The sequence below is a fragment of the Opisthocomus hoazin genome, chromosome 1 (genome assembly GCF_030867145.1).
Source record: "Opisthocomus hoazin isolate bOpiHoa1 chromosome 1, bOpiHoa1.hap1, whole genome shotgun sequence".
Taxonomy (NCBI): domain Eukaryota; kingdom Metazoa; phylum Chordata; class Aves; order Opisthocomiformes; family Opisthocomidae; genus Opisthocomus; species Opisthocomus hoazin.
Genome location: NC_134414.1, coordinates 103,612,031 through 103,624,131, shown reverse-complemented (window position 1 = coordinate 103,624,131; position 12,101 = coordinate 103,612,031). Strand labels below are relative to the sequence as shown.

The window sequence follows — 12,101 nt, the reverse complement described above, 5'->3', positions numbered from 1 at the left end:
CAAGGCAAAGCATGAGAAAGAATTTGCTAAAAATCTGAAGAATACATCAGCTTTCTCAGAAAAACCCATCATGTTCCTAGAGGACTGTAGAACAGTAAATATTTTACCCATTATTTAAAAAAGATCTAGGGATACCCTGAAGAACTATGCTAGTAAAACTTACATCTCTACCTGACAAATTGATTGAAATGATAATTAAAAATATCATCAGGCGAAGTTCATTATACAGATGTTTCATATGATACCTGTAGCAAAGAATTATATCTCGCTAATCTCTTCTAATTACCAGAAGATTATGAACATAATAGAGGGAACTGTTTTATACGATTGATGTAGACTCGCAGAAAGGCCTGAACAAATTCCGCAAATTCAGAAGGTGGCTAGAAAACACAAAGCAAAACACTGGATTCATCGTTTCACAAAGTACAGCAAGCACCTGGGCGCCAGCGTCCGCAGGGCAGTGACCGTCACTGCTTGATGAGCTGCTGCAGGATGACACTAACACGGCATTAGGCTGATCAGAGAATGGAATAAGGGATAAAATGGACTGATGTTACCATGTCTCTGTAGAGTGCACAAGGCTTACCTGGAATTTACACTTAGCATTGGTTAATCTTTTTAGAAAAACGGAATGGCTACATTAAAGGAGATATAAATAATGATTGAAACCTAGGAAATCTCTCTCCAAAGAAGGCAGATGAAAAGCTCAGTATTGTTGACCTTAGAAAACAGCTGAACAGAAGGGGTGGGATGAAACCCAATACAATCAAGGCTAGCTCGGAGCAGATAAAACAGAAAATTTCCTCCTCCTGTCTCACAGCCCGAAAACATGGGAAACAAGGTGATATGTCAACACACGTCAACATGCCACCCACACGCATTGCTGCAGGCAGCTTCCTGTTAGCTTGTATCTCCAAGTAATTTGTTACCACTAACATTTTAAACAGCCTTGTTCCGAACAATGAGGGGAGTTTATTATGTATTTTCTACAAAGGTAAGACAGGGTGAGATGTCCTTTCTTAAACGCTAGCTTCACAGAAAGAAAGACGATTAAAAAATGCCCCAAGGACACTGCTTCAAACTATGATACTTCCTCAGGCGCAATATGGGCACCAGTTTGAACTTCAGTGGGTGAGAAAAAGCCACGTCATGCATATGCTTTCTTTCTTGCTCCCACATCCACTGGCTACAGAAATGTTCCAGAATGGGGAGGAAAGGATGACTAACACAACACTGTCACTCCAGCCCTTCAGTGCTCTGAGTCAGGAGTCCCCTGGGATGCTCTGGGCTCCGCTGCTGGATCTACACATTACATCTGCGCAGTGTCGCACGGTGCCTGGGCGTGACCACGGTGTCCATGTGGAGGTTGTGAGATACTGCCCACAACCTGTCAGCCTGGCTGTCAACCATACTGTGCCATTAGCTGTTCATTTTAAAATAATGTATTTCTAAAGTCCTTGCTGCACAACAGTTTGAACAGCTTTTGCAATGAAGCCCCCAAATTTTGAATAAGCATTGAAAACCCATAGTTCTGTTGACCTCATCGAGAGCTTCGAAGCTTCCTAGAAGTCAGGTCCCAGGTTGAAGGGTTTGATCCTGATGGGGCTCAAGGACTTTTGAAGTAAACTCACTATTTAGCTGGAGAAGGGGACATGAATTCCATTCATGTCATTAATTCAGGCTCAGTAATTGAAGCACGTGTGTAAGGGGTCTCTAGGGTCCAGGCTGCAGAGGATTCAGCAGAAGAGGTCCAGCAGTGCTGCTGATGCTTGGCTGTTATGTGCAGGACAGGATACCAAAGGCTACCCAGTGCATTGGAAGAATGACTGGGGCATGTGTTAACCCAGCTGTGCCAGCTTCCCTCAGCTAGCCCGGCTGACAGCAGCGAGGACGCATGGAAAGACAAGCTTTAGCTTGCATTTTAATGAGGGGCACATAGCCAGGATCTGTAGAAAGTTAAAACACACACAAAAAATTGTCCCGTTTGCCTGCATGGCTAAATCTCTCCCACACTGCCTTGCGCAGAAATCCACACAGGTACAGCATGCCAGTGCATGCGCATTCACATCTTCAATTTGCCAAGCAACACATCCCAAAGTGCCACCTCTGAGCATCTGCAAATGAAATAACAGCTATGTTTCAGCCTTGAAGATTTCAAAGCTGCAATGTGCATTCTGTGAGAGAGGGCAACAGCTATGTACTTTGAGTTCTTCACACACCCCAAAGTCATCATTTAACCACCACATGGTCTGAAATACAAATTCAGGATGAGAGCACAGAGTCCTACCTCAAGACTGAGATGCACTTGCAGCTGTGCTGGGTTGTTTACCCGTTGCTAGCTGGTATCAGAGAGAAGTTGCTATGAGCTTTACCTGCTGACAAATTCTTGAAAGGTAGTAATCTCTCACCCTCTCCCAGGAAGGCAGATAGTGTCAGAGGGCCTTGTGCTGTCACTCAGTCCTAGCAGAAAATAATACAGGGCTCCACAGGATTCCTGTAGGGATACACTGTGCTTCCAGAGAGGCTGGGAAGAGTATGTAGTAATCTTTCGGTGAAGAAAGAGCTCTCCTCTCTCTGACTGCTTCGTTCCTTCTCTCTGCAGCTGTGTATTCATGACAATTACAGAAACAACCCTTTTCATAATTTCCGGCATTGCTTCTGCGTGACCCAGATGATGTACAGCATGATCTCGCTCTGCAACCTCCAGGTATGCCCCCCACCTCAGTAGTATCACTCCTTTTCCGTCATGGGGCACATGTTCGTCCACTGAGCACCGCGACACCTGTGCCACTTTTCTTGCCAAACGGGCCACCAGCTTGTTAGCAAGCGATGAGCTTTGCAGTAGCTGCACTTGTTCAGTCCCTGGGGAGAGGAGGAGACGTGTTGCCTTTCCACCTCTGGCTACCAGCTCAGGCATCCCATCCCAGACCCCATCCTGAGGCTGCTGGGAAGCCACCTTCACCTCGTGGATATCCCCAGTTTGTACACTGAAGCTCTTCTGACGCTTTGATAGCATGAAACTTCTGTGAGTCAGATCCAAAAGCCTGCTTACGCTCTGTGGATATGGTCTTCATCTGTGACACACAATGTTCCCACAAAAGATTTTCTCCAAATGTGTGCTTGCACCTGGGTGAGCTACTGCAGATAAAGCCTTGCATGTACAGTATGGAAGATTCACATTCGACCTGTACTTTGTCCAATACTATAGGCGTCATTAATTTTCATTGAGCGGATAACCTGTGTTTATATATGCATTTCATTTCCATACAAACAATTCGGTTAAAAACCCCCTTTCTTCTCCATAGTTAAACATCTCGGTGACTGCCCTATGTCTATTTTCTTGCCAGTAAGAGAATGAAGAAAAAGTTGCTTTAACGGAAGTTCATCCTATTCAGAAGCTGTGGGAACACAACACTTAATTTTTCTCACTCTTTTCATAACTTGATTTAATGCAGAATGCAATGGCAACTAAGCTGTTTTCCAGCCCTCCCTTAACTAATCACGATGATCAAATGACTCGTAAGAGACTGTACTAATATCTCAGTGCTTTTATATGATCTCTGCAGTAATAGCAAGTTTCAAGAAAATTACCTCCTCTGAGCTGCTGTTATTTAATGTAACAAAGGCAAATCTGAGTCATTTTTACTGGAAGAGAAGGCAGAATTCTCTTTCTTGACTGAAGTAAATTGATCTATGGAAAAATATTTCATTTTGCTCAGATCCGCATTTCTCTAAAAAATAAATGTCAGTGGCTTTTTTACTTCATTAATGGGGACAGGGAAAGTAGAAATTGTAATACTACATTAATGTTTTGTATTTTACAGGAGAAATTTTCCCAAATTGACATCTTGATTCTTATGACTGCAGCAGTATGTCATGACTTGGACCATCCGGGCTATAACAACACGTAAGTCAGTCTCCCCCTTTCTCTTCCCCATAAAATTTTTGGGAAAGGTAATACCAGCAGGCATTTTTGGTAGATCAGGTTTTCCTGCTCACAGCTTGAGCTGGCCATGACCTTCCCCCAAGGCCCTGCTGTTCACTCACATGTGGGCCAAGGCAAGAGCTTCATGCAGAAAACTCAGGTCTGGGTTGGAATCACTAGCTGTCCTTGGCTCCATAAGGAAAATGCTTTTTGCAGATTCCTATTCCAACACTTTCCCCCGCTCCTGAGACAGCAAGGTAAAATGTTTTACAGATGAGAGAGAGGGCATAGATGATTATAGCGCCACTGAATGAAATGGAATAATTACACTAAAATGCAAAGGGTGATTTAATTTACACATTATTTCAGAATTATAAATCATGCAGTGCATATTATTCTATTTATTGTCATGTGATGAAATTAGAATTGTTGACCTGTGGACACTTCTGTGTGCGCGTATGAGTGTGTGAAAAAGAGAGAGAGAGAATCTAATTTATTTGTAGCCATTCATTAAATAAGGGCAGAAATCAGTTCTGACTGGGATCAGTGAGAATTTCTCTGTTGACATTAGTGGGGGTTGAATGAAGCCCAGACAGTTCCTTCTGTCTTTGTTTTATGTCATTTTAAGCTACAGAGACTTTGTAAAATTAAAAAAAACTCTACAGGGGAATAGTGACTGAGATTATATTAAAGTAATATCTATCTTCTCTAAAAGTCTGGTTTAGCGTTAACAATGAAAAAACAAACTGTAGCTAATTGAATAAGTATTGAAAAGAACGTAAATAAAAGTAAGCAGCATGGTTTAGAGCAGCTGGTGTGTGTCTGCAGGAGTTCTGAATGTTTTTCTTCACATCAGCTATCAGATAAATGCACGAACTGAGCTTGCGGTACGCTACAATGACATCTCCCCACTGGAGAACCACCACTGTGCTGTGGCTTTCCAGATCATTTCCCAGCCAGAATACAACATTTTCTCCAATGTCGACCAGGACCAATTCAAACAGATAAGACAGGTATGAATGTTGCTCTTATCTGTGTCGTACAAACTGTTCCTGAAGATGTAAGCACGCACAGACTTCACTGCTGTACAATGCGAGTGAATCATTCTCCCTAGAGGGTAGGACTGAAAAAGCCCCTCACACAGGAAGAATCCAAGAGGGATTCTTGGAAAATTTCCACAGCAGCACCCCCGGAATGTCTTGCTGAGCAATAATGAGTACATCTTGACTATTAAAGCCTATGACATTTTGGGGGTAGATATTTACATTATTGAAAGAGTCCATTAGCTCTGACTGAGAAAGGATTAAGCTCTTATGGCAGAAGTTTATGCTTTGAGAGAACATTGTATTAATTTTAAAAAGAGCTTCAAAATGGGAAAAGATTTATGACAGCAGAGCACTTGTACTGTTGGAAGAGGCTCTGGTGGACTGAGAGTCATCAGAGTTATCTCCGAGACAGTAAGAAACACTACAATTCCCATCAGAGCACTAAGCCCCAAAATTGGTCTTAGTTTCTACATTACACCTTGCTTACACACCGAATGAAAAAGCAGACCAATGTAAGGGCTCAGATACTGGTCTGGCTGGAGTTCCTGATTCTGCCAACGCATGGGAAACAGGCATGGGTCCAAAATAGACATCTGCATGAAAACTTGCACCTTGAATTTCCCATCATAAACTGTGCTTAGTGGGAGGGTACAGAGCTCCTAACACATTGGCTGCATCTGGGTATTTGAAAGCCCTTAATCCAGGGAGGATGAGCGTGGAGGACATCCACATCTACTGATTTTTGTCTCTTCCTAGAGCCCCTGAGAGTCAGCAGTAAAACCTATAGTGCTTTCCAAGGGGCCAAGAGCGAATCTTGGCAAACCTAGTGTGGCTTTTAACATCCTGTTTTACAGTTTGTTTTTTCACAATTAGTCAATCAGAAGGGGAAAATCTCAGTGCCTCTGGGATATCACACCAGTGTTACAGATCAATCCAGCCATGATCTTCACATACCACGAACTCTTTATAACCCTGTTCCAGTTTGCTTGGCAGTTTCAAGTCAGAAACTTCCCCTTTCATTATTAACAGTGTAACGCATCTGAGGCTTAAAGACCCTACTTTATTCTGCAATAATAGACTTTGTAAAGAATGTCAAGTTAATACGTGAACATGTTTTCTTTGCTAGGGGATAATTACGTTAATCCTGGCTACAGACATGGCGAGACATGCAGAAATACTGGACTCTTTCAAGGAAAAAATGGAAAATTTTGATTATTCAAATGAAGAGCATGTGACCTGTGTAAGAAGATTTTGTGGATTATTATTTTTCTGTGCATAGTGTGAAAGTTTGTAGACTAACATGTGTTTGTTTAAAACACAAGATTCAATATACATTATCAAAAAAGAATCCTTCCTACATCCTCTGCCACACCAAAGAGAATTACAGTTTGGAAGTGCTCTCTATAAAATAGATTATTCCAGCTTTAGAAATTCTGGAGTTCCATCAGGAAAAAAATTATATTTACTCTGCCAGGTCACAAATTCTTATTGTCCACTACTGTGGAACAAGAGGTATCCACAAGAACACAAATTATAGTATTCCCTACTTACCAATCCAGTCATCTTTGACATCCATGGAAGTCTTTCTTCAGCTGCCTCTGAGTGCTCCACAAACAACTTCAAGGTCATTTGTGGCTGAACCTCTTTAGGCAGCAGAGAAGTGCACATCCCACTGTGACACATCCCAGTGCTACAGACGGGGAGACCGAGGCAGGGAGGGGTTAAGTGATTTACACAGAGTAGCTGAGAGACTGGAAGAATCCAGATCACTGAAGTCCTCTGGTTTGATCTTTCTGTTTGAAAACATTGCTTCCCACTGCATTGTAAAGACACGGGTTCTGGACGGGGGGAAAAGGGCTGGCATTAAAACTGCAGTATTAAAGTATTATCCCGTTTCAGCTGAAGATGGTGCTGATAAAATGCTGTGATATCTCCAATGAAGTCCGCCCGATGGAAGTAGCAGAGCCCTGGGTAGATTGCCTGCTAGAGGAGTATTTTATGCAGGTAAGAATGAGGGAGAGATGCAACTGCACAGATTGCTGCTCTCCCTGACTCCCACCCCAGCTGCAGGTGCGCTGCTGTCTGACACCCCAGTCTAGCTCTAGGATGGAAAGGCTTCTTTTACACAAAGCTGGAGAAGGATGTCAGCAAGAGAAGCTGTTCAGAAAACAAGTGAGTGCAATTGACTGCAATTTGCAGATGAAAGACAATAGCAACCTAGAAATCCTAATGCTAGCAGACTGAAGCTTGTTCTCTGTAAAGCAGCTGCCTTGCAAGTTTGTTTGACATATAAATGATTTTTGAGCCAAAAGGGCAAGACCAGCAGCAAGAAACAGTTGTCAAATAAATTCTATCAAATACTACATGGGAACTAGTTCAGACAGTTTTCACTTCATGAGAACACTCCCCTAAAGAGAAAGCAGAAGACTTGCTGAGGTGTGCGCATTCAGCCTCTAAGCTCCACAAACTGTTGCTCCTCACTGGATTCCCAGCTGAACACAGTCTCTGATTGCTTAAAAAAGGATCCCTGGAATAGTAGCCCTCAGCTGCCTCTGTCACACCGGCTCCCAAGCAGTGTGTATGTGCTGCAGCACTGGGGTCTCAAGTGACACACAACTGGAGCACTCTGAGGAGGAGATGCCAGAGCTTTCTTGTGTGTTCTGTCTATACTATTATAGGATGCATGCCAAGGAGGGCTTCTCATAAGAGACAGACATCTCAGATGATGTGTCAGAAACACTCCTAGCTCACTGTATCTGCAGCTTTCTACTCAAAAGTACAGTACCTCCGTGCTTTACGGTTTTGGCCATCCAGCAAAGGCACTATGTGCTGAAAGACCCAATAATTAAGATATAAAGTCTTCTACAGGACATCTTTTTTGCACATGCAGTCTGTGACCTCCTTGCGTGTGAACCCACATAGAAACAGTGAGTTATGTGGTCAAGTAGGTAGCTCAGTAAACTCTTTGCACTCAATGGAACTATTCTCCACTGACCTAGCTAGCCAGAACTAGCTTTAATCATTAGTGAAGAAAAGGTGATGTAATTTCTGGTTGAATACCCAAAAATAATCACTCTCTGAAGAATGATGAGGAAATCAAAGACCTCTTCCTTCTCTTCCAGAGTGGCAAGAGCCATTACCACCTTTCTGAATGCTCTGAAATATTTTACCTCACAAGTCCCATGGGTTTGCAAAGGGAATCAGGTGGCCTCATTGCCCAGTAAGCCTGGAGGTGAACACTTTCATGCAGGTGCTGTGCAGGACTAACTGAAGAGAGTTCTTGTTATTCAGATGCTTGCTCTCAACAAACCAGGATACATTGGCCCGAGGGAAGTGTATTGCCATTCTGTGCTATACCTTCAGACACCACTACATCTGTATCTGAAGGCTACTGCTCTTTAGCTAGTGATCTGTTTGGTACATTACTCTCCTCACAGACTTCTAGTTGAGATTAATATTTGTTAACTCTGGATTTGTTCCAGAGCGACCGAGAAAAATCTGAGGGGCTTCCAGTGGCACCGTTCATGGACCGCGACAAAGTGACCAAGCCGACAGCACAGATTGGCTTCCTGAAGTTTGTTCTCATCCCCATGTTCGAAACAGTAACAAAGGTAAGTGGCCCAAGGCCAGAAGCAGAAGTGGGGGCGTGCAGAGCTTTGGTGTTTGCTCTGTCAGGTGTTTTGTTAGCCAGCAAAATGGAGATGTACAGTTCACACCCTTCTTTCACCCCATTTCTAGCATGTACAAGTTCATGCATACAAAAGTAAATGTTGATATTCTCACTCTTGTTTTCACCTAGCTGTTCCCAGAAGTGGAGGAGGTGATGCTCCAGCCCCTTTGGGAATCCAGAGACCACTATGAGGAATTAAAACAGATAGATGATGCTATGAAAGAGGTAAGCTCTAAAAATCTCTTTGGTAAAGTAAACATTATGATTGAATAAGTCAAATACTATAATTTAATAGCAGCTTAATTCCAAAACAGTAGGAATGCTTATGGCATAGTCATAATAGTGAGAAACACATTCATTCTGCCTGGCTGGAGAAAGGCATGTACCACGAGCAGTACCACAAGCAGTAAGCACGCACAAGAGCATGCCCTTTGGCAGAGCTGCCCAGGCACGACAGCTGTGGTAAGAGAGCTGATTGCAAGAGAGGGACCTCAAGACAAAACCCATGGAGAACCACCTGGGGGAGGGTGTTAGCAAACACCTCTTCCTGGAGGGAGCTGCCTGCCCCTGGGGAGGAGCTAGCCTGGGCTAGATCTCAGCAAAATGTCCTGGGGCTGGGCAGTTCAAGGGACTGCACCACCACTGCAAAGGTTTATTTTCTGCGAAGAAACTTCCCCTCATGTGTCTATCATCAAGGAAGTGCTTGAAATTTTATGAGGAATTGCTCTCTCATACACAGCACCCAGTAGGGTTAAACACACAACCAATGAAGCCGTTTTACGGCCCAGGCTAGGTGGGGACCTCCATTTACAGAGTGCGTCTCATTTTGACACGTAAGGCTCAGGGGAGGCAGGATATACATGCAGACACGTTTGCTGTCTCCAGCCAGGTCTGCGTTGCCTCAGGAGCGTGACAGGGCAGAGACCGAGGGCCGTCCCCAGGACCGGTTGCCCCACACCAGCAGTGTGGCAGCCGGCGTGCCCGGCTCCCGCAGTGCCCTGCAGCCTGTCACACTGGGCCCATGCGCCTTCTGTGTCGAGGCAGTGTAGGGGTTTTCTGACATGAACAAATTTATCGTGTAGACAGAACACTATCAGACATTCCGTCATTAAAATAAATTGTGATGTGCCCTGGAGCACCAGTAGTGCCGATATTGTTTGGTATGTGGGAAATAAAGGTTCTTTCACGTGATCATCCTTGGCGGGGTGAGGGGAATAGTAGCTTTCTGGTGTGGCTCCCACCTCCTCCCAAGCGGCTTGGAGGAAAAGCCTCTCAGCAGCACAAATAGTAAGGCTGATTAATCAAAGAGCACATGCTTAGATAGCACTAAATTATAAAGTAGAAGAAAGTCTTTTAGGCGTTCTTCAGTTTAGAGTGGAGCATTTCTCAAAGGAGGGAAGAAGAACTCAAATATGACTGCCAGACTTTCAGAGTCCTATTCACCTCTCAAGCCGAGCCTAGATTTTACTTCTGGTTTACTGAAGCTGTCATGAGAGGAAAATTATACAAACTGATGGAGCTTTAATTATGGTGTATTGGCACAAGAGATCTTAGGAAAACAGAAGCTGCCTGAATTCAGAAATATGCTGAAACAAGAGGATTAGTTAATAATCTTAGAGCCTAGTACAGCAGATGACGAGAAACACCGAGTGCTGCTAACTCAGGACATACATCCAGAGCTGTTGGGATTAAACGGTGCCTGTGATATACCACGCTGCTGCCTATTATTTCTCAAAAAATGTCACACATGCCTTGTGGAGAGACGAGCATTCAACTCACAGCAGCAGTGGAAAGCAGCACGGTGTGTCACGGGTATTAATCCTGCTTTGCTCTTCATTGCAGTTGCAGAAAAAGAAAAGTGAAAGTTTGACCACCAGCAGTACCGAAAAGTGAGATGAAAAAGACTTCGAGTAAAACATAAGCCCTAAGGTTATTTTGGTTTTGAGAAATACTGCATTTGCCAAACAGACATGGTGGCTACGTCAAAATCCAGCTGGGACCATGTACACGGAGGGGCAGCGGGCAGGGATGCCCTGCCTGCCTGCCTGCCCGCCTGGGCGCCTTGTCTACAGCCTGCAACCTGCTCGCGCAGGCGCTGCCACTGCCGGGCACCAAGGGCTGCCCTCGCCCCGGCATGCCCACCGCACCCTGCCGGCAGGACCTCCCCTGCGGACGTTGCACAGGTTGCAGCACGGCTCAAATCTTCAGCAGATTTGCCATTTTGGTGACCACACTGACCGCAGTCTATAGAGACGAAGTGGAGTTTAGCTAAGGAGCCTTTTCTGGAGAATGACCCAATGGTGTCCAAAAACAAAAGAAGAAGCTGTCTTAGTCAAGATACTCTATACCTGTGTACAGCAGTATGCTAATTACAGCATAGCTTACAGATGCTCATATTCTGACAGGGGTCCTGGCATATATTTTGTTTGCCTAGTACGCCCCAATGACACATTTCTCTGTATTATTCCCTGAATTTTATAGTGCTCACAGTACATGCAGAAGCCCAGCATAGTGGATGCAATTAATTTTTTTCTACACTAGAAGAAATCAGAAGAAACCTTAGTGAGTTTGCGGGTTCGCTTTGTGGCCTGGTACAGCTAGGCATGATGGGATCCTTCAGCACGAGCAAAGGAGGGAGCACAAAGCCGAAACCACTCAGCAAGCATATTTTTATCGTCGTGGATGCAAAAAGCGAAAACAAGAAGAACCTTCAAAGATGTACAGATTTTTTTTTTTACTTTTAAACTGATCTGCCAAATAATATATTCTTCTACAGAAATGAGTGTTGTACTTGTTTTCTTTTGCATATGCGTTCACGTGAGAACTGTTTCTGTTCCTGAAGACGAGTGCTTTCATAGTGAATACAAGGTAAGGGGCTGTGAAGAAGAGGGGAGGGTTGGTTCTCCTTAAGAGGAGAAGCTTTAGAAACATTTTTTTGTGGCATACTTGCACCATGAGCTCAACACCAACAGAGATTCGCTTCCCTTGATGGCTCTGCAGAGGTTGGGAGCCCAGCTCTGCCCGGCGTCGCAGTCGTGCGCATGGGCAGCCGGCAATACCGTGATCGACTGCTGCACCCCGCCTCGCCACAGGGGAGGCCGGAAGAAATCCCCCTTCCTCATGCCTCTGAGAGACGAGCCACGGTCCGGCTGTTTGCCTGCTCCTGGTTTCTTCCGCCGGGGAAAGGTTGCCCTCCCCGGGGGTTTCAGCGGACAGGATCAGTTTCAGTCGTGGCACGGCTGCTGCGACCCGTGACTGGCATGCACCCCGGCTCGCTGGCTGCAGCCCCGCGGCAGCCGCAGGCGTGCAGCCAGCGAAGCAGCACACACGTTGCTCCGGTCCTCCTTGGCCCAGCTCCCGAGGCTGCCCCGCCAGCTTTGCGAGGCGTGTTAGCAGTAAGGGTAACACTAGTGCTACGCCTCTGCGAAGCCCAAGGCCGCGTGCGTTGTTGCCTTAGCTT

At 44.9% G+C, this 12,101-nt stretch overlaps 1 protein-coding gene across 2 annotated transcripts in view; it reads left to right on the top strand.

Moving 5' to 3' along the window:
* PDE9A (phosphodiesterase 9A) overlaps nt 1–11,354 on the top strand; it is a 48,924-nt gene extending 37,570 nt beyond the window's left edge. For both annotated transcript variants that reach the window (XM_009932632.2, XM_075443883.1), the window contains 8 exons: nt 2,603–2,707; nt 3,825–3,907; nt 4,782–4,938; nt 6,098–6,211; nt 6,871–6,975; nt 8,454–8,582; nt 8,771–8,866; nt 10,484–11,354. In XM_009932632.2, the coding sequence (XP_009930934.2) occupies nt 2,603–2,707; nt 3,825–3,907; nt 4,782–4,938; nt 6,098–6,211; nt 6,871–6,975; nt 8,454–8,582; nt 8,771–8,866; nt 10,484–10,534 (840 nt within the window). In that variant the 3' untranslated portion in view covers nt 10,535–11,354. The remainder of the gene's footprint in view (nt 1–2,602; nt 2,708–3,824; nt 3,908–4,781; nt 4,939–6,097; nt 6,212–6,870; nt 6,976–8,453; nt 8,583–8,770; nt 8,867–10,483) is intronic.
* Nucleotides 11,355–12,101: the final 747 nt, after the last annotated feature.